General features: G+C 39.1%; 1 protein-coding gene across 13 annotated transcripts in view; it reads right to left on the reverse strand.

The window, feature by feature from the left end:
* Positions 1 to 23,693, reverse strand: part of LRRC7 (leucine rich repeat containing 7) — a 625,380-nt gene that overhangs the window by 248,240 nt on the left and 353,447 nt on the right. Inside the window, exon 8 of one of the 13 annotated variants that reach the window (XM_055138681.1) lies at positions 17,448 to 18,941. The exons of the other annotated variants lie outside the window; for them this stretch is intronic. Coding sequence (XP_054994656.1) covers positions 18,935 to 18,941 — 7 coding nt within the window. The 3' untranslated portion in view covers positions 17,448 to 18,934. Of the gene's footprint in view, positions 1 to 17,447; positions 18,942 to 23,693 lie in introns of those variants that run through there. 13 annotated transcript variants of the gene reach the window in all.

Raw genomic sequence — 23,693 nt, forward strand, 5'->3', positions numbered from 1 at the left:
TTCTGTCAACACTTAGCTAACAGCCAGGGAGGGTGAACATTATGGAGAAAATAGCTTGCTGATGATCTAAACTCTACTTTTTTCCTTTGCTGATGTTTTGTTTAATAAAGTTTCTGAAAATGAAGACTTTTAAAATCATTCATCAGATAATTCTGACATTGGCATAACAGATATCTACTTAGTACATACTAGGCGCTAGGAGGAGGGCTCCCACTAAGATTGGTTTTTGCCTGAGAGTTCATAAACCAAAGCAATGGCTACAATTAGCCATGATACTGTGTTTGCATTGTGTATGTGCCAGTAATTCAAGGGTTAATAAGACAATCACAATTCCAGTCTTGATGGAGTTCATATTCTATCAGATTATCCAGAAATTAAACAATTATGCAATGAATGCATGATTTTATTAGCAACCCAATGCACTGCTCAGCGGAGATGGGCCATCTTACCTTATTATGAGCGATTCAGACCACCCAGAAAAAGTGAGAGTGCCAGAGAATTAGAACTAAGATCCTAACCTAGAAATGGGTCCATCTTAAATAGAGAAGGGATCACTAAGAAAATGATGGCTGGAGGAACCAGTCGGGATGGGAGATGTGTGCCGAAAGTAGATAATGGACCCAACATGATGACCTCTCAGTGTCTGTGTTGCAAGCCATAATGCCCAAAAGTAGAGAGAGAGTATGGGGAATATGGTCTGCCAGAGAGGCAGGGGAGGGTGGGAAAGGGGAGGTATACCTGGGATATTGGTGGTGGGGAATGTGCACTGGTGGAGGGATGGGTGTTTGATCATTGTGAGAGTGTAACCCAAACGTGAAAGCGTGTAACTATCTCATGGTGATTCAATAAAATTAAAATAATTAAAAAAAGAAAGAAATGGATCCATCTTAGATAATCCTAGAATTAGGACTCAAGAGATACATAGTTCAGCAGATAGAGAAGCCCCCCTCCCCAATGGAGATCAGCATTCATCTAGTTATTAAGGCGTTTGATCATGCTATGTAAATAGAAGGACTGGAACAATAGCACAGTGGGTAGGGCATTTACCTTGCATGAGGCCAACCCGGGTTCCATTTCTCCTCTCGGAGAGCAAAGCAAGCTACCGAGAGTATCCCGCCTGCACAGCAGAGCCTGGCAAGCTACCCTCAGCATATTCGATATGCCAAAAATAGTAACAACAAGTTTCCCAGTGGAGACGTTACTGGTGCCCACTCAAGCAAACCCATGAACAACGGGATGACAGTGCTACAGTGCTACAGTGCTGGAAATCAAACACTGTTTTCTCAGTGCAATTGTTTTTGCTATATGGAGATCAGAGGAGCTCTCTGTTTCCTTAATGTTAAATCCCAAAGAAAAGAGGAAAGTTTTTTTTTTCTTCCTCAAGAGCAAATCATTCACAGAGAAACCATGTTTCCAGACCAACAGTATTAAATCTTCACAAGTAAGCCGGGTCTCATTCTTTAGGGATGGAAGGACCATTACGATAAAAGAAGAATATAGGGTCCACTTCTTTGTTGGGAAAGAAAGAACTGACAGAGCACTAGAGCAACAGTAGAGAAGATGTCTGTTTTAGGTGCATACTTCCTACCCTGTTGAGTTGCTACCCTTATCATTCCTGAGGCCTTAAATGGAAACGGGGAAGCAGTTTTAAGCCATATTTGTTCATCATCTTTCAACTTGGTCTACTGCAAATACCTTTACTACCTTTATTAGATGCCTGGCAGGCAAGACTGGAGATGACTTCAGACTGCATTGTATTTCGATTAGAATTTAAGAGATGAGACTTGGTTAGACCCATCTCCCCCATTCTTGTTTACTGCTTAGTTTAGCCCCCTTGACTTCTCACTTCTTAAACTAGGGTAATCTGGGATTTTATTTTATTTGTTTTCTAGGTCACACTGGGCTGTGCTCAGGGCTTACTCCTCCCTCAGGGATCACTGTTGGTGGGACTCTGGGGACCAACGGAGTGCTGGAGATCTGATCCACACTAATCACCAGAATAATCCTCCAAACAAGTTCGTCGTACAATTTCTGAAATCAAATTATTTTTTTAAACATCGTGTTCAAGGAAACATAATTTGATAGCTGCTTACCTTTCTTGTTTTAATAGCTGTAAACCTCCTTACATATTCACTCCACAATTATGAGTCACTAATGGTATCTCAAATGAATGAAATTCTCTTATGGGAGCCGTTTTCTGGGATGTGAGCTTTGGTGATGGTAAGATACAGCTCTTAAAAAATTTCTAATAGGAATTCTTCATTAAAATAATAATAATGAGAAAAGCATTTGGAGAAAGAATGGCTTTTCCTGAGAGCATTCGTTTAAAATGATGTGATCAAATAGTACATGCGTTGTTTATATTGTTTCCTGGGATTTTGGTTTTTGAAAAATAATGAATTTTCTTGGACTGGAGCGATAGTACAGTAGGTAGGGCATTTGCCTTGCACATGGCCAACATGGGTTTGATTCCTCTGTCCCTCTCGGAGAGCCCAGCAAGCTACTGAGAGTATCCCGCCCACAGGACAGAGCCTGGCAAGCTCCCCATGGCGTATTTGATATGCCAAAAACAGTAACAGCAAGTCCACAATGGAGACGTTACTGGTGCCCACTTGAGCAAATCGATGAGCAACAGGACTACAGTGCAGTTCTACAAAATGGATTTTCAAAACTAAACAACAAAGCAATTTCAAAGTATCAGTTTTGTGCTGTCATGTCTCATAAGTATGCTTACTTAAAAGGGATCAAAAATACCTCGTCTACTAATAAATAATGAATGAAGAGTAATTTTCCATAATTTTGCATTCATTCAAATTTGAATTTTATTTCTATGATATATGGAAATTAAGAGGAAAAATAATAATGGTTATTTTCTTTTTATAGACACATGTAGAATATTTTGTCATTTATAAAACTGTTTTATTTTGGGGGAGGAAGTGAGGCCCATTGTTGTTACTCCCAAAATTCCAAATGGGATCAGACCAACATCTCCTCGTGAGAAATTATACTTCATGGAGCAGGGAGAAAGGGCTGCAAAGTTTAAGAAGAGAACTCCCAGACGAACACCAACTGGGAGCTCTTTGGCACTACTGGAGAAATATGGGAAGATGCCGTCATTGACAACATCAACGAGGAATACGATTGACTGGTTCAGCACCCCCATGATCGTGCAAGGAATGCAGAGAGACAGAAAGCCACAAAAAGTCACCTGTCTTTGGAAACTCTCGAGATCATTCGCCAATGTGGTCTGGCGCGAGCCTCAGGTATTCACAAGCTAACGTCTGAGCTTGCAAAGCTGTGCAGAGAAGCAATAAAGGAAGACCTCAAAGAGAGAAGAGCAGCAATGTTGGCTGATGCGGCAGAAGTCAGAAGTATTTGCAACACCTGCCTGTCCTTTGCCAACTACAAGACCAAGATGACTGCCCTCCGACGTCCCGATGGATCTAACACATCTTCCAGAAGGGCAATGGAAAAGGTTATCCATGACTTCTGCTCAGATCTCTTTGATAGCCATGTCCACTTGCCCACATACCAAATTCTGCAGGATGGGTATGTCATTCCCAGCATTCTTCTTCGGAAATCCAACATGCCATTTCGTCAGTAAAGAAGCGTATAGCACCCAGCCCAGACAAGTTCAGACCTGAACACCTGAAGAATCTGGCACCAGTACTTGTTAGTATACGGGCTCAGCTCTTCACAAGCTGCCTGTTTGATTGCAAGGTTCCGTCCAAATGGAAAACCAGCAGGACTGTCCTATTGTACAAGAAGGGAGACATCCACGACATCGGCAACTAACGCCGAATATGCCTGTTGTCCGTCATCTACATATTATTCACTTGAGTGAATAGGATTGGCAGAACACTCAACGAAGGACAACCATGAAAGCAAGCTGAATTCTGAAAAGGATTCAGCATGATCAAGCATATCTACACAGTAACTAAGCTCATTGAGGTTTCGTGAGAGTTCAAGGTGCTTCTCTGTGTAACGTTCATTGATTTAAAGAAGGCCTTTGATTCTGTTGAGACTGAAGCGGTCATCAAAGCCATAGCCAAACAGGGTGAACAAACTCAATACATCAGGATCCTCCGTGAGCTGTATTACGGATTCACCACCAGGATTTCACCGTTCTACAAAGAAGTGACCATCGATGCAAAGAGAGGGGTTTGGCAGGGTGACACCATTTCACCAAAACTCTTCAGTGTCACCCTCGAGAATGCCATGTGACGACTGGAATGGGAAGGAATGGGAGTGAAGATGCATGGTCGGCAACTACACCACCTCCGCTTTGCTGATGACATCATTCTCATAACACCAAGTATCAGCCAGGCAGCACAAATGCTGGCCAACTTTGACTGTGACTGTGGAAAGATCGAACTGCAGCTGAATCTCACGAAGACAATGTTCATGAGAAACAGACTAGTTCCTGATGTTCCATTTGCCTTCAACAGAACTAACATCTCTGAATGCAGCAGTTATGTGTACCTAGGGTGAGAACTCAACATGACAAGGGACCTGGCACTTGACCTGTGCAGGAGGAAGAGAGCAGTGAGGACCACCTTCAAGAGTGTCGAAGAAGTGGTTAAGAGGATGAAGAACCTCTGGGTCCAGGCACATCTTTTTGACTCCACCATTCTTCCTGCACTAATAGATGCTTCAGAGACCTGGGCCCTACGAAAATAGGATGAGAACACTATTTGGGTATCCCAAAGAGGAATTAAAAGAGCTATGCTTGGAGTATCAAATTTTACTCAAGTGATAGAAGGAATCTGAAGTTCTGACCTCCATTAATGATCAAGAATAAGTGACGCTGTTTCGTTTGCCAAAGCATCAAAAATCAGATGGGCCGGACATGTAATGCGATTTAGAGATGATCGCTGGACTAGAACTTTTGGACTAGATTCCAGGGGACGTCAAAAGACTGCATGGCCGCCCACCTACAAGATGGGAAGACTTCTTTGTCAAGACCCTGAATGAAGGATTTGAGGCTCTTTGTGTTACTGAAGTGAGCACATGCCATTGGGCTACACTAGCATGAGACAGGGATGAATGGAGATATTATTGGCGCCCACTGGAACAAATTGACAAACAAGTGATAGAAGTGATTATAAAACTGTCTTTAAAATTGTTAGCAGACATTAATGCATTCTAGTTGCATTTTAAATAAAAAGTCTTGGTAGAGTCCAAAAAAAATACAAGTGAAATTAATGGCATTTTTAGGAAGAAAATTTTTGAAAACGTTAATTATGATTTGACCTTTTGAATGAATATCGAAACAAAGAAAATCCCAAGGATATTGATTTGAATTCAAGATTATAAAATGTCTCATGTGAAGTTGGTCAATGAAAAAAATTTTTTTGAATTGATCCTGAGGACGAAATATATGTAAGTGTTGTGCTCTATTGCTGAATCACAGCTCTGACTTAGAAAATAATATTTAAATATTGATGTAAAGAACCTTCTTTTAGAACATCAAGTGGTAGGTAGTTATGAAAAGGTCTGCCTTTTCATAACTTTAAAGATACTAAAATAGACTTATATACTAAGAGTTTTTGCAATGTGATCCTAGAGAGACTCTCTATTTTGGTAATCTCTTATAATTACACATAATGGGATCTTCTGAATTAATCAACACCATTGGTGCTTCTTGCTCCCTAAAGACAACACATTCATCAGTTATGCTACTCACATGTTAGAGCAGGGGTTTTTAAATCTACCATTTGAAGGTCCAGTTAGGTCTACTGCCCATTTTTATAGAGCCTGCAACTTAATACAGTTTTATAGTTTTTGAGTGAACAAAAGTAAACTAATATTACCCACTATTTAAAAAAATATGACTTTTAAATTTAGGAGCCCCCAAATAAAGTTTATTGGAACTAACAGGAAAAAATAATGTTTGCTTTCTTAGTGTTTACGAATAATTGGCTACTTTGAGCTACAATTGTAGAGGAGTTGGGAAGGAGAACCCAGGACTTGAAAATCTCACATATTTGGTAGATTGCAGAATGATTTTTTTTTGCTCCCCGATTTAATGTAACCCTGAAGTGAACTGAGATTCTGTATCCCCTCAATGTCCCTATATTCAAGTCTTAACTCCCACTGTGATGGAATATGGAGGAGGGTGTTGGGAGAGTTCGGTTTAGATGAAGTTCCCACATGCCTTGAGTGTTCGCAGATGAGGAAGAGAGACCGAAGCCTCCTCTTAGTCCCTGAGATCACAACGGCAATACTGCATCTTGGCATCAGTGCAGCATCTTACATAGATCCAGGAAGGACCTTTGCTGGGGTCTGGATTAATGGACACACGGATCGAGGACTTGTAGCTTTCAGAACTGTGTAATAATTTCCCTGTTGACCAAGCCACTCATTATACGCTCTTTTGCTATGGCAGCTCAAACTGATTTACATAATACCTACTAGTTGGAAATTGCAGACTTTCGTAATTTTTTAATTGGCCACCCAGCAGCTGGCATTTTGATACTGCCCACTTTAGGAGTCGTGGGTAGGGGGCAAAGCTTGCGCACTGAGAGAGAAGAAAGCTCTGGCAGCTGACAGCTGATTGTTATTCTGGTTTCTGCTACCTAAGCCAGGCCAGTCTGATCACACACAGTTCACCAAATACCAGCATAATTTGAGGATTTATTGACCATGATGGAATAAGACAAAAACAAGGACGAAATCATAGCTGAAGCAAGATTAAAATAAAACAATATTATTCATAGTAACCTTATGCAGTTTCATGCATTTTATGACTTTGAAATACAACTTTATGACACGGAAAATATTCTAAATTCGACTTCCATTGTTTTTTATTGATTACTGAACAGTATTGTGTGCTAATCCATTTGAATCACCCCAGGAACTTACTATTTATCATGTTGTGGAAAAAAAACAAATCTTCTTCCCAGACCTCTTCTATTACTGTCTGTGCAGCTGCTGTCACCCATAACAGGATCCCATAACTAATCACCAAGCCCAGGTTCTACTCTTTCTAGTTTGACCTCAGATTGTATTCTATATGAATGGAAGGGTATATTAGCTATTCTTGATGTTTAACTTCTTTCCCTACTTATTCAAGCAGAGACACAAATATTCACAAAATCATGCAAAAACTGAAAAATAGGTTTGGCAAGAATGGAAAAGACAAAAAAATTGCTATATTCATATAATGGAATATTATTCTACAGTATGAACTGGAAAAATGTTCTATTTTAGTTTTTTTTTATTTGTTTGTTTTTGTTTTTGCTTTTTGGGTCACACCGGCAATGCACAGGGGGTTACCTCCTGGCTTTGCACTCAGGAATTACTCCTGGCAGTGCTCAGTGGACCATATGGGAAGCTGGGAATCAAACCCGGGTCGGCCGCGTGCAAGGCAAACGCACTACCCGCTGTGCTATTGCTCCAGCCCCGAAAAATGTTCTATTTTAGCATGGATAATCTCAAAACAATTATACTCAGTGAAAAAGAGTCAGAGAAAGGCTGGGGAGGTGCAGGCTTTGCCTGTGTTTAAGCCCTGAGCTCAATACCTAGCAATGCAAGATTTAAAAAAAAAAAACACATCACAGAGACTATTAGATGATTATATTTGCATGCAATTTTTGTCAAATTTGGATGCATCTATAGTGGCAGGAAGGGGTCAGTACGTATCTGGTTGGAAAGTGACGGGGCAGTGCTCTGAGAGCACTTTTGGGGGATATGGGTTTGACTGGTCTCTCGCCATAGTCACGCTTTCATTGGTGTATTGTCAGAACATCAAATTACATACTTTACAAGCCATTTGTGTCAGTGATCCTCAATAAAACTGTTTTCAATAAAGTCAGCAAAAGTGTCCCAATTTCAATTTGCATTCAAACCTCTGAAATATCATTAATCCTCAACTCTAGAGCCCATCCTGGTAGACTCGACTCAGTTATGACCTGGTAATGAGGAATGAGGTTTTGGACTAAGGCTTTAGATTCCTGGATAAGCCTCAGAAGAAGTTGGATGTTACCCTTCCTCCTTCCCTTACCAGCACCGAGGCTCTTAGAAAATTATTTCCTTATTATTTCCTAAATTATAAAATGGGGATAGTAATAAAGCCTATTTCAAAGACGTGATAGGAGGGTTGCATGAGTTAATATATAAAGATTTAGAACTCAGTAAATATTAACAATTATCTATAAGAGTTAGGATTATGGGGACTACAGCAAGTAAAATTAAATAAGCAGTGTTCCTTAAAAAAGGACTAAATTATACTTATTCCTCATTATCTAGCTAAATTATACTAGCATATAAAGATCTATCTGAATCAGCCTTATTGTAGTTTCCATCACTCTGCAAGCAATCTCTTAGTCCTTTGCATAATTCATCTTCCTGCTTTTGTACATGACCTTTCCCAGCTTATAATATCTCTTCCAGAGAACCAAGAACTGACTGAAAGAAGTGACTAATGCAGGGAAAATTTCAAGAAAATTTCAAGCCCACAATACAGGTCTTAATATATTGTAAGTTTTTAATAAATGTCAGGCAAATTTTCCTTAATCCCAATTCTTAATCATGCAGAATTTTATCCTCTTCTGCTAAATATATTTGTTATTTATCCTTTTCTTTAAGGCTGGTATTAACTGAACATCCCATTTTGCTCCTTGGTTGGACTTAGCAAGTGACAGAACAAGGATGACAGTGTATGGGACTCTTCTCTGTGCATTCATATTGTACGCTCTTTTTTGAATTGTCTTAATTTCCAAGTATGTCCTTATAATTATAGATGCTACAGAAATTAGTGAATTATCTTTATTTACAAGTAGCACTGTAGCACTGTTGTCCCATTGTTCATTGATTTGCTTGAGCAGGCACCAGTAATGTCTCCATTGTGAGACTTGTTGTTAGTGTTTTTGGCATATTGAATAATGCCATGAATAGCTTGTCAGTCTCTGCTGTTTGGGTGGGATACCCTTCATAGCTTGCTGGGCTCTCCGAGAGGGACAGAGCAATCGAACCCAGGTGAGTGCATGCAAGGCACACGTCCTACTCGCTGGTCTATCACTCTAGTCCTGGAGTGATATTTATAAGTAGCACTGTAGCACTGTCATCCCGTTGTTCATAGGTTTGCTCGAGTGGGCACCAGTAACGTCTCCATTGTGAGACTTCTTGTTACTGTTTTTGGCATATTGAATATGCAATGGGGAGCTTGCCAGGCTCTGCCATGCAGGCGGGATACTCTCGGTAGCTTGCCAGGCACTCCGAGAAGGATGGAGGAATTGAACTTGGGTTGGCTGCGTGCAAGGCAAAATAGAGATATATAATAAATCATAAGGAAAAAGCAGGATTAAAGAAAATGCAGGCTATCAAACAGATCAGAGAGAATAAAAATGGCAAAGAGAAAATATGTCCAATTATATCAGTAATCATAATAAATACAAATGCCAAAAGAGCCTCAGATGAGGTGGGTGTTGGGGAGGAAGTAAATAAAGCAGTGCAGATTATGTAAAGTATACTGATTCTGAAGAGAGGAAGCAAAGGAATGGATGCTCTGAGAATATTTATAAGTATTCCTTTAAAATTGTAACTATGACATATATCAGCTGATGCAGAGAATACACAAGAAAATGTGCTTTTACTTTTTCCCCAAATTTTCTCTAGTTCATTATGTTCTTCCTTTAGGAGCAAAATATATAGCAACTATCTGGCTAACAAAGATATGTTTGATTGAATGAGAAAATTTTAAGCAAACAATTTTGTAATAATAAATGTCTTGCTGTTAAGAAGCTACATAATTTTTATATTTAATCTAAAAAGGAATACTAAAAGTACATTGTTCCATAATTATTATATAGAATCTCCTCAAACTGCTTAACTATATTTTATAGTAACTACTGTAATTGTAGAAAACAATTTTCATTTCAAAGATATTCTAGTTTGTGTGAATCTTTCTGTAAAACATCAATTTATAATATGAAAAATTCTAAACATTTCTCCTCAAGAGACAGATAATATGGAATTAATATACCTTAATAAATTTCATATGTTGAATGCAAAAAGTTTAGTGCATTGCTTGTGGCTCTTAGAATAATATTTATGTAATAGCAAATAATATTAAAATGCTTATTATTCTAATAGGCAGAATCTCCTGTCCCTGCGCCAGGCTGTCTTCACCAGGACACCTCGGAGGGGGGCAGATTGAGTTTCCCTCCCCACCCAAAGCAGAACCCCTGAAGTCAAAAACCTCCAGAACACAGCCACAGCCATGCTCAAGGCCACTCTTCACACGCTTGGACAAGCCTCACCCATGAAGGAACCGACAGAGAAACCCAGGTATGCGGAACCCATGGCTGAGATCTCCAAGCCTGCTGGAATTGGGACTAGGCCTCCTCCACCCAGGTCCCCTGTTTTCCAGTAGCTTGGCAGCCACACCCACAAACCATTCCCCTGTGCCATGTAATCTTATCAACGGCCAAGATCCAGAGACTGTAAAACAAAGCTCCTGGAAGAGAAAGATGCAGAAGCTCGCATGGCAGAGCCTGGCAAGCTACCCTGGCGTATTCGATATGCCAAAAACAGTAACAATAATGGGCCTCATTCCCCTGACCCTGAATGCAACAGGGACAAATGAGATGTTACTGGTGCCCGCTCGAGCAAATCGATGAGCAATGGGATGACAGTGATACAGTGATACAGTGATTCTAATAGACAATACTTTTTATACTTTTTTAAAATCAGGTTAATGTGCAGACAAAAAATAATATAAACATACCATTGAAACATTCCCTGGTGGGTTTGAAACATTTAAGCTGTTTGAGGAATTTTTATTTTATAATCTTAAATCTCAGGAAATACAAAAGACAAAACCCCTCTTGACTTTAAAAGGTTGGAAGGATACAATTGAAATGGTTGTGCTTCTAGAAAATGTCCAGAGATATCAAAAAATGTATACTTGTTTATGCATTATGGAAATAAGCATTCAAATAGAATCAAATTAGATGGAGATTTCTGTAATTTCCTTCTCACTGTTCTTACTTAGCTTCTTTTCCCACTTGCTTTCAGAGAGAAGGAAAGACAGGCAACTGCAAAACTCTTTCAAAGGAAAACAGCACAATTGTAGTGCTTTTTAAATGCATTATTTATTCATTTATTTGTTTTTGCCTTTTGAGTTACACTCAGCATTTCATAGGGGTTGCTTCTGGCTCTGTACACTCAGGAATTACCCCTGGTGGTACTCAGGGGACCATATGTGATACTGGAAATCAAACCTGGGTCGGCCACATGCAAGGCAAATGCCCTACCTGCTGTGCTATTACTCCAGCCCCCAAAATTGTAATGTTTTATGGGACCTGGAAGTGAAGGAACTTCCAGCAGGACCCTGCACTGAGGGCTTCCTCCACATTTAGAAAAAGACGATCAAAGATAGAAACGGTGATCAATAACATGGCAGAAATAGAGGTTTCGATCTGATAAGAGAGTAAGGTTTCCTGAGATTTTGCTGCCTAGAGTAGGACAGACAAGAACAATAACAAATGCCATCCCCCTCATGAGAGGATCCTCTTACACAGTGACAATAGCTTAAAGAAACAAAATGCCATGTAGACTCTGTAGCACTGTAGCACTGTCATTCTATTGTTTATTGATTTGCTCAAGTGGGCACCAGTAACGTCTCCATTGTGAGACTTATTGTTACTGTTTTTGGCATATCAAATATACCATGGGGAGTTTGCCAGGCTCTGCTGTGTGGGCGGGATACTCTCGGTAGCTTGCCGGGCTCTCCTAGAGATGGAGGAATCGAACCTGGGTTGGCCACATGCAAGGCAAAGGCCCTACCGGCTGTGCTATCAGTCCAGCCCAGGCTATTTTACCCCCGTTTCATTTCCCTGTTTGTGATTAGTCTGTTCAGCTTTTCTACTTTCTCTTGATTTGGAAGGTTGCGTGACTCTAGAACATCACCTACTTATTCCAGGTTCCTCAACTGAAGTGACGTACAATTATTCATAGTAACCTCATGATCTTTTGCATCTTTGAAGCATCTGTTGTAATTTCCTCCTGTTTATTTCATGTCGTTTATTAGGGCTTCTCTTTATCATGTTTTTATTCAATTTTCCCCCTAAGAACAGTGGTCAGAGTGAGAGAGTATAATAGACAGGACACTTCCTTTTCATGTGACTGACCTGGTTTCCATCCCTGGCACCAGATAGAATCCCTATGATCTGAGGTTCCAACCTTGGTCATTTTGGTCCTGCATGAAGTTGATTTTGACCTTAGACCTGGAGATTTTTGTTAGGCTCTCCTACTGCATTGCTTTTTTGTTTCTAAGAAGTCCTAATACACCAAAATAGTGTGTATTTCAGGAAAATGTGGATTTAAAAAAATTTTTTGTAAAGTTGTTCATGATGATTTGTTACATTCAATATTCCAACACCATGTGCTCCAGGAAGCCCAAAAATTTTAGATGGGATGATACACCTGGAGTTAAATTTTTAACTGAATGGTGACTTGGGGTGCCCTTGATGACTCAGCCTGGCGCGGGGTCCAGAAGCATCTCTGCTACTTGTAGATCCCTTTCGAGATTTATTTAGTTTATTATCTGCTACTTGTAGATCCCTTTCAAGATTTATTTATTGAGTTTCTGGTTCATGACTGGTTAATGAGACTATTTGGCACCAGAGGCGTCCGTGGGGCATGAGTGCCACTGCTGAGGCTTCTGGAAGAACAGGGAGATGGGGAAAATGTGTTTTTTAATTTGTTAAATTTCACAATATCCAATGATATTCCTAGTAATGAGTAGTCCATGCAAGTGATTCCAAAACTTGCTTAGTTTTCAATTTAAATAATAACGTCCATGAGTAGGGCACAGCTAATGAGATGCATCCTGGGAGTAGACCCAGCCCATCTGCTAGTAGCCTCTGATTTTAATATTTTAGGATTTGACTAACTCATAATGAGACCTAAGTCTATTTCTCCAATTGGATGAGTACTCTAAAACCAAGCCCGGCTTTTATTTCTTTGAAAACACTTGCAATTCCAATCTCCATGTGACCACCAGATTGTCCCCATGGCTTCTTCTTGGTTGTCCAAGGGCAGTCTTCTAAACAGGAAGTCCAAAGTTCACAAAAACTCATTACAGAGTTTTAACTAGGGGAGAAAATAGGATTTTAAGTTTTTTTTCTTCTGCAAATTTTATTATGATATCTGACATGTTTTCAATTATTTTGATAGTAAGGTGCAGTTCCAATTCTAGTATAGCTGATTGCTCCCTCAAGTCCTGCCCCCATTATAATTCCATGTATCTTCATCTGTTCTTGGGAGGGTCACGGGCACCCTTCTTGTTTCTCTATTTCCCTCACATTCGCAGTCTCTCTGGAAGTGAAGGACTTCTGTCTCCTAACGTTCTGAGAAAAGCCTTAAGAACCTGAAGCTGAGTAAAAGACTCCAGAAGCAAACAAACAAAAAAACAGAAACCAAAAATCATGCATGTGGCCTGATTCCATCTACACCAAGTGTTCAGAAAGGGAAATTCACAGAATTGGAAAGTAGACTTAAGATTGCCTGGGGCTGGAGTGGGAACTGAGATCAGAATGGATTGATTTTGAATTAGCACGAGGGACTTTGGGTCGGGGTGATGGAAATATTGAAAACTATATTGTGCAGATGACTACAACTACAAATGTCTTAACAGTATCGAATTTTACACTCAAAATGGCTAACATTCATGCTATGTGATAAATACTTCAATAAAGGCGATTGAAAAATTTCCGGAGTGGATTCTGTTCTTTACTTTCACGGGGAAGGAGAGAAAATAATCCATAAGCCTACCATTGCTTTGCTTAACTCAAACTTCACTACCTACAAGTAACTGCAACTATAGCTCACAATCTCTGTGACATCGCCTCTACTACCACAAGGTCACTGTAACACATGAACATGCGGGTTCTATATCTTGGGGTTTTTTTTTCTTTATTTTCCCTTGTTTTTGCCCCACACTCAACTGTGCTTAGGGTTGACTTTTGTAAACTTAGTGCTCAGGCATCACCACTGGCCGAGTGGGAATTGAACCCAGGTTGACAGAATGCAAGTCCAAAACAGGTATCTTACCATGTGCTATCTCTCCATGCTGATGGTTCACCAAGCTCACCCATTCTCCTTACATCTACTTGTTACATTCCACTTTCCTCAGACCTCATCTCCTTTGTCAGCTCTTCCCCGAACTTCCCGATAGCACAAAGTCCAGCACACTGTCTGTGCATCCTATTTCTTTAAGTCGATGGTGTATGCCGAGTTGTTGATGGCAAATGTAAGCTGCTGACTGGCAGTGACTCTGTTGCACTCTACACTTTTTTAGTCACAGTGTTTGGCACACAGTAGGCCCTCAGCGTATGAACTTGTCTGAACTGTAGGTCTATGTTTGCACAATAATTTTGTCCAAGCAGAAGAGATGGCTAAGAGTTTTAATTTTATTTGTTTTTAATTTGGGGCCACACCTGGCAGTATTCAGGGTTTACTCCTTGCTCCTTGCTCTGAGCTCACAGATCATTTCTGGCAGGTGCTGGGGATCATACATGCTGCTGGCATGGAACCTGGGTCAGCCTCATGCCAGGTAAGCACATTACCTACTGTACTGTTTCTCTGGCCCTGAGTTTCAATTTTCTATGGGACAATGTCAATAGGAAATACAACTGATATCCTAGAAAGTTGGGTGTACTAGCTGCGAGGAGGTAGGAAGGAGTGGGGGTATTTGGTTTGATGCATCATTTTTGCTTCATTAGATTTCAAGCTATTGAAAGGTCTCTATTTTGGCAGGTTTTCTGACCCCTCCTGCTCTGACTGGCTGTTTTTACTATAGTAACATCTAGATGATATACGTTTGCCTTGCAATGTTGTTTATGTTGGGTGCTAATAAATCAATTTAATCTATTGGCCTTTATTCAAATTATATTGATCATTACTGGGAGAAGTAAACATCGTAAAATAAAAATCACCAGTATCTAACAGAACTTTAAATTGCATCTTTGATTAAAAATCAGAAGAATGTTCAGTTGGAGGCCAAAATTAATATCTCTGAGACCAGGAAAAGTTGACTTGATTTTAAAACATGGCAGAAACCTTAATTAATAAATCGATATGAATCAAAAGACGGGGGTGAGAGGAAGGTTGAATTTTGGGAAGGGAGCTCCCAAGCAGCGGTCAGAGAGCCTGAAGGACACTCCTGGTGACACCGGGCCAGCTGGGCTGGATGACTGACCACTAAAGCCCAGTGATGCAGTGACTCCCAGGCCATGCACTGTCAGGGACCCCCAGGATCAATACAGTCGCAGTGGGTGGTCCTGAGGTGGTCACATGGTGGTAGGGATCAAACCAGGGCCACCTTGCTTATGCCTCAAACTCCTGTGCTATTTCTGGGTCTGAAATTTCCAAGACATTTGCAGGAGCCATCTGAGAAAGACAGGGAAGGTGTCCCCTATTTTTGGTGGCCCTGTAACAGTTGCTATAAACGACTACTTCTCATGAACTAGCAACAAGATGTTAAAAAAGCAGTTCAGAATCTGTATTGCAAATCATAATGCCCAAAAGGAGAGAAAGAGAAAGAGAGAAAGAAGAAAAGTGCCACCAGAGAGACAGGCTGAGGGCAGGGGAGGGTGGTATCGGGAGGGAAACTGGGGACGTTGGTGTTGGGAAATGTAGACTGGTGGAGGGACGGGTGTTGGGACATTGCATGGCTGAAACCCGATCATGAACAGCTTTGAAACTGTGTAGCTCATTCAAAAAATTAAATCTCAATGAAAAAAATATTAAAAGGATTAAATGACATAGCATATTTAAAGATAACACTGAACCTTGGGATAGAACATTTAACTGAAAAACTAGATATGTTAGCATAGTCTCTCAATAGGAAAAAAAAAAGCAGTTCATTGTGTTGCTCCCATACTGTCGGGAGTTCCCAACAGTGATATTTATTTATGAGGGAAGAAAGGGGTTTGCATTGTGTGTCCCAAAGAACTGGTAGCCACATATTATTGTATTACCTTCTTCTTAGCTCTCTAGCACTGTCATCCCGTTGTTCACCGATTTGCTCGAGCGGACACCAGTAATGTCTCCATTGTGAGACTTGTTGTTACTGTTTTTGGCATACCGAATACGCCACGGGTAGCTTGCCAGGTTCTGCCATGCAGGCGAGATATTCTCGGTAGCTTGCGGGCTCTCCGAAAAGCACGGAAGAATCGAACCCAGGTCGGCCGCATGCAAGGCCAATGTTCTACCTGCTGTGCTAATGGTGCTAATGGTATTTTTTTGTTTGTCTGTTTTTCTTTTTGTGGGGGGCACACCTGGCTATGTTCAGGGCTTACTCCTGGCTCAATCCAGGGATCACTTCTGATGGCGCTTGGGGCACCATATAGGATGCTGGGGATTGAATGGGGTTGGCCACGTGCAAGGCAGGATCCCTGTCTGCTGTCTCTGGCCCCATAAGGGTATTAATTTTTGCTTATTATGACTTGTCAAAGTTTTGTTATAAGCATATACCGCCCATAGACATGAATAAATATCTCTCTAAAAGGTAGGTAACTGGGAAATTATTTCAGTAGCAAAACTGTATAGATGCACATCTTATCTTCTTAGCATTTTCTCTAGATTAAAATTACATTTAGAGGCTAAAACATGTGCCTTTATAAAATAAACCCATTTAATATTTTTGTCACATTGGTATATGTTACATTGGTAAATGTTATCACCTTATAATAAAAGATCAAAGTGACTTAGTCAGTGTGAATGAATTTGCAATCCTTTATACTTGCGGGAATATCCCAATAGTGACCATCACTATAAGCATTAGGCCCAAATGACTCAAGTATTATTTTTAGTATTTAGTACTTTTATCATCTCTTCTGCAGATACAGTTTAAAGCCATTAGAGCTTTCACAACAGTCATCCAACTAACTTGTTTATTTCTTTTATTAAGAAAAGTTTCCTTTATCCTACATATACACGCTTGCAAATGAAATAGGTGATTAGAAGACCAGCAACTCGACATGGCTTACTGTGCTAAGGTCACGCCAAGAAAATAATTATCCACCGTGTAGCACTAATTGTAGCTGTCAGAGTTTTAAGTTCGACAATGGAAATTCTGATGTTTTACAGGAACATGATGGAGGCAGAACAGCAGTATTTCTTTACTCTGTGAAGTTATTTTAACACAGAAAGTATTAAATCATCTTAAAAATGGTACTTGAGGGGCTGGAGTAATAGCACAGTGGGTAGGGCATTTGCCTTGCACGCGGCTGACCCGGGTTTGATTCCCAGCATCCCATATGATCCCCTGACAACTGCCAGGGGTAATTCCTGAGTGCAGAGCCAGGAGTGAGCCCTGTGCATCTTCGGGTGTGACCCAAAAAGAAAAAAAAAGTACTTGAAGTACATGGATGGGAAATTCACATGAGTACATTACAAACCTATACCAAAACAGTACAATGTATTTTAAAGCTGAGATCTACTTTCATATTCTTAGAGTAGCAAATCTTTTAATTCAATTTCTAGAGATCTGTGCAAGGCAGGTGTAAATTGAGAGACATCAAGAGAATGTCACATACAGCTAATAAGAAAGGTGTGCAAACTCAAAGAGATCTGAAATTACTCATTACATTTAAAAAAAATCAGCATTTACACAACTTAAAAAATCAACATTGGCTTTCAGAAGTATATCTGCTTTTTACTAATGCAGCTTAGGTCATAATTTCACATTTTATATGTTTCACATAGTTAAATACAGTATATTGAAATGTGCAGAAGTACAGCTCAGCTTTGCAAAATATGAAAGTTGGTAATTCCCTAAAATTAAAATAATGAAACAGAAACAAAATAAATTACCCCAAACCCTATAAGGGTAATGTATACTAGTCATACCTTTAAAAAAACATGAATTTCTCAATTTATTTTAATCAACTATTGTTACAAGAGAACTGAAAATGTTTTTATTTTTCCTTGTTCCCAAATTGGCTTTCAGACAGGGCAGAAAGAATTACTACGCTATAGTGTACAAAGATGAAGATTTCTGTATGTTAGATTACAAACACTTCCAAATCTCAGTATGAAACATATCCTATTTCTAAGCCATGCATACAAAGTGTTAAAAGTAAATGCACCCATTATGGTAATATTTATTCCACAAAACATTGTTATAGAGATTCATTTTACATGCAAATTGAAATGCTAGGTCATTGAACTGAACAACGGAAGCCAATGTGCTTAATTAACAAATGTGTTTTATAGCCACAAAAATAACTGCTTCATATTAAATCATGTAGAGGAAGGGATGCATAAAACCAATCACTGGCCTTTCATATTTTGATTGGGGGCCATTTGGGAATAATCCCTCACTTTGCCAAATAAATTCACAAAGGAATATCTCTATGGGACTCGAAGGGAAACTGGGCAACCATAATCAGTGTCTAAAGAACAAAACTAACTACAGAGATTCTCTTGTTTGCTGCCTTTGGATGGCTTTTAAGATGCTAGCTTATTTATTCTGCTCTATTTAAAAAAAATAGTAATCCAAAAATGATAGGTGACAGCAGCTTCAAATAACAAAAAGTAAAATAAACTTGGCAATAGGGCTATGAGTATTGAATATTTTTTCCGATAAAATATCATATTTATTGAAGGTGAAGGCAACGAAACACACTGGAGGGGAAATGCAGGTTCCTTTATGTTAGTCAGAAATGTAACTGCTAAACTTTAACAAAGACCAAACATTTTGCATAACACGAGGTCGTGAGAAGGCAGCCGCCATCAGCAGGTAGCACACCAAAAATGTTTGGTTCCGTAATACAGGTTGGGAGAACTACCTCTACAAAGTCTATTCGTGCTGATGCTCCTGACGCTGCCATTTCTGGTGCCCGAAAAGCTGCTGCCTCCACATCCTCTGTTGTAGGTGCCACTGTATAGTCTCAGGCGATTGGGCAAGGGGCACACTGGATCTTCAGATGCTAAGATGAGAAAAATCAATTTCAATGCCCAAAAGACAGAACTCCTAATGCAGAAGGTGACTAAAATCATTACCAAGTACTCGGCAGTACAGGGAGGTGGAATGTTTCTTTGTTTAAATGTGATTCCATAGAATTAGGCATTTAACAAAATTTTGGTAAGAGGATTAAGGAAAACGTTAGCTAATATAGAGACGGGAACTCAAAAGAAGTGGAAATGGAGCAGATCACTTAAAACATGCATACTTCCTGAGAGGAGAAAGCAAGACACAAATTACAACCATCAGGTGATCACACAGTCTCGTGAAAACTGACTTGCTTAAACTTTAACTTCTAAGTTATTTCTGCTCATTTTGGGAGATTCTCTCCAATGAGGAGCTTTACAGATACACGCAAGTTAAGGGAGAAGAAGGTGGGTTCATTGTCACTTTACTCTGAATTTCTTTTACTCTGATGTTTCGTTTTCTCTTGCAAGTAATAAAATTTGGTTTGTAATTATTCCTCTCTTCCATAACATTCTCAAACATACCAGTTTCCATTATGTCTAGAATAATTCATCCTAATCTGTAAAAGAATGTTGATCGGAGAAAACATCACAGAAATAAAGTAGAAAAATATATGTAAAGTGGAAATACTGAAGAAGGTACATTGCATTATATTTAAAAAAAAGAATTTTCATGGAAATAATGCTTTGAGTTGTAAAATGTAATCATTACTCCCATTTATTTTCTATTAAAGATTTGAGCAGCAACATTTTTGTCAGGGACGTTCATGATTTAATTAAAAGTCTATGTAATTTTTCTCATAAGCATATTTTCAAAAGATCACTGGCTTAAATGCAAAATGCTGAATGCACGTATTAGAGCAAAATCATTCATTAAAGTATTTACCAATTCTTGAAACATGACAGTAACTCAGATATTACACTGGGGCTATTTCTATTAACTAACCTTTTTATTAAAAAAAAATTCTACATTTTATGACACTCATTTATCTAGCTTATGTACCTGAATCCATTATATTTGGTATAGTATAAAGTGACAAATGATCACAAATTATAATGACAGATTCTTATTGAACATAATTTCTTTCAGCAGGAGCCATCCTGCATCAATTAATCATGCTATTACTCTCCTTAAGTTATTTTACCTTCCATTTAAAGAAAAATCAATCATATGAATTAATTAATGATGTTTATTTTTACTTACAATTTTGAATATTTTATTAAAATTTACTAAATATTACGATTATGCTAACACAATAACCTAAAACTTGCATACGTTTATGTTGCAAAACAGAAAATTATGGTTCCTTAGATAAATGCAATTACGATGGAACAGATGTTTAAATGATGATTGACTACCCAACCACATTAGAAATTTCTCTTTGTTTTATCTAAGCGGACCTTCATAGATTTGATTAAAAATTAAAATGTATCTTTGTATTACAATATTTTGGCACAACTGAAATCAGTGAACATTAATCTTGAAGAATTGTCACAGTAAAAGTCGAGAAGAGTCCTCAAATCCACATAATCATTATTAACATTAGAAGAAATGAGAAAATTTAGGTTAAAGGATTTTGTGCTTACAATATGTAAATCAGGAATGCAAACAGGCTGGAAAAATGACCTTTCCATGTTTAATTGACAGGCAATGCACATAATTTATGAGATTATTTTTCTCATTTTTTTAGAATTTTAGTTTATTTTGGGATATAAGTCATTTAAAAGAGATGTTTATTTGCAATTGATATAGGAATTTCACATAATTATTTGGTCTCCCAATGTATGTTTATTAAACTCACATTCTCATTTTGGTGACATAAGGAAAATAACAGATATGCAAAAATATAGCAAGGAGCTCATATTATATATGTTCTATTTGATTAGTTAGAAGTGGATAGCCTATGCAGCGCAAACTCATATATAATAGAATATAAAAACTCATATTTTGTTGGTATAATTGTGTATTTTATGTATTTTTCTCAGATAATTAGGAATATATAACTGAAATAGTGACCAAACCCAAATCAATGAAGTCTTAGTGTTTTGTCTCTGATCTTTCTGCTTTATCATTTGACCTTGTCGTAGGGTTTATAGATTATTCCAGAAGAGAATTTTCTTACAGAATAATAATATTGTAGTTAGTATTCTCTTCCTACTATTGAACTATTGAACCAGTCAAATCAACACCGTCTGAAAGCTTAAGGTATTATAGTTTGGCTTTGAAGGAAGGGCACAAGTATGAATTACTTTTTTTAAACATCAAGGTAATCGGGAGTAAATTTTTATAAAGGGAAATAATACTTTATTCTTTATACACTATAAATTTTCTCAAAGTATGTTATTTTCAAGATGAAATTATTAAACTCAATGAATCAAGAATTTGCTCTTAATGCAAAATGAAGTCTTTAGTAGATCAGTAAAAAATTTAAATTACACATATTATATTTCATAGAAAAGTTTAGACTTAAATGAACACTCCTGTGCTCAAGCTAAACCAATTTCTGAAATTTCCTTGCTCTAAAATAGACCTTATAACATTTTAAAATACTTTATTGTTTTGCCCAGTTATTTGAAAAATTCTTAATAAATAAATGTGGCTCTGGAGAGATAGCTTTTAAGGATTTGGGGCCACAGCCAGCTGTGCTCAGGGTTCACTCCTGACTCTGTGTACAGCTCCGTGAGCAGTCATGGAGGAGCTTGGGGGACCATCTGTGGTCCCAGGAATTGAACCCATATCAGCCACATGCAAGACAAATGTTTGACCTATTGTACTATCTTTCCAACCCAGCTCCAGAGAGATGGTAGAAGGGATAAGACTCATGCTTGCATGTGGCTGACCACAATTTCATCCCTGGCACCAGCCAGCTCACAGCATTGCTTAGTGTAGCCTTAGAAAGCCCAGAGCATCAATGAGTGTGACCTTGGAGTATCCCGAGCCCTGCTGGGACGCCCTGGGTTATTTCTAGCATCACAGAGCGTAAGGAGCAACGCATCATCAGGCTTCAGTCTCAAAAGGAAGAATCATGGGAGCAGCCCTCAGGCCTCCCTAGCTCCACCTAGGAGAATGCTAAATAAATAAATAAATAAACAAATAGAAGAATGTATGCTCTTTTTTGGGGGGGAGGATCAGGGGACACATGGTGGAGTTCAGTGGGGCTTACCCCAGGTTCTGTGCTGAGGAATTACTCTTATGCTTAGGGAACCGTAGGCAAAACCAGGGATAGAACTTGAGTTGGCTGAATACAAGGCAAATGCCCTAAGCCCTGGACTATCTCTCCAGGCCCATGTTGTATCGATGGCTTCCCAGTCACCACTACAGGATTATCAGGGGATGTGAAAGGGAGGGAGGGACAAATCCTGTTTGAATAATTTAAGATTATTTTTAGATAACTTGAGAGATGACTTGAGTTTAATTAGTTTGTTTTTTCAGTCAGAGATGAACAGACAAAAGGAAGTTTAGACATATAAAGTGGCATGCATATGTTTATTAGGGTTTTAATAAATGGCGAGTCATTCTTTCACAGGGTAACTTGATAAGAAGAGAATTGTGGACAGATGAATCAAATTTTCACATATCCTTAAGCACTTCCTGTCTTATACTCAAGTCAAGTTCTTCCTTGTACACCCAATTCCAGGTCCCACATACTATTTGTAGGAAATATATGACTTTCCCTTTTTCATTCAGATTTATTATTCTCCCTATAGACTCTTGATCTATAAACTATAGTCACTTCTGCTGTGTCCTCTTCTGCCAATTGAATGTATATCCACATTTTGTCCATATTTCACTGTTCACAAAAACAAAATGTACTGAACATACATGGTGAACATATATGTTATGTAGTCGACAGCGTAGAGTAGGATGAGCTGGTCTCTGTCCTTACATTCGCACTGAGCATCATTTCCTCATCAACTAACAGCTCTCTCTGGATTTCTTCTTTTATATTATTATTATTATTATTATTGCTTTGCACGCAGCTGACCCGGGTTCTATTCCTCCATCCCTCTCAGAGAGCCCAGCAAGCTACCTAGAGTATCTCGCCCGCATGGCAGATCCTGGCAAGCTACCCATGGCATATTCGATATTCCAAGAACAGTAATAACAAGTCTCACAATGGAGATGTTACTGGTGCCTGCTCGAGCAAAATGGCTGAACAACGGGAGTACAGTGCTATTATTATTATTGAATCACCATGAGCTTCAGTTACAAAACTTTCATGTTTAAGGGCCAGAGCGATAATACAGTAGGTAAGGTGTTTGCCTTGCACACAGACGATTCGGGTTCAATCCCTGGCATCCCATATGATTCCTCGAGCACCGCCAGGAGAGATTTCTGAGAGCAGAGCTGGGAGTAACCCCTGAGCATCGCTGGGTGTGACCCAAAAAGCCTTCCCCCCGCCCAAACACCAACCTTTTATATTCGAGTTTTAGTCATACAATGATTGAACACCCATTCCTTCGCCAGTGAACATTTTCCACCACCAGTGTTCCCAGTATCCCTCCCCTTCTCTCTCTTGCCCTCCTCCCCATATGATCCCCAATCCCACCCCTCTTCCTGCCTCTATGGCAGACAATTTCCCTCTCACTCTCTGCTTATGGGCATTGTGGTTTGTAATACAGATGATGAGAGGCCATCATGTTTGGTCCTTTATCTACTTTTTCTGTCTGGATTTCTAGCTCCTACAATTTAATGAAAATGCTGTGATCTTTGGGAGTTAGTGTTACTAGTGATCAGTTATGTGTCTCCT

The sequence above is a fragment of the Sorex araneus genome, chromosome 5, assembly GCF_027595985.1.
Source record: "Sorex araneus isolate mSorAra2 chromosome 5, mSorAra2.pri, whole genome shotgun sequence".
Taxonomy (NCBI): Eukaryota; Metazoa; Chordata; class Mammalia; order Eulipotyphla; family Soricidae; genus Sorex; species Sorex araneus.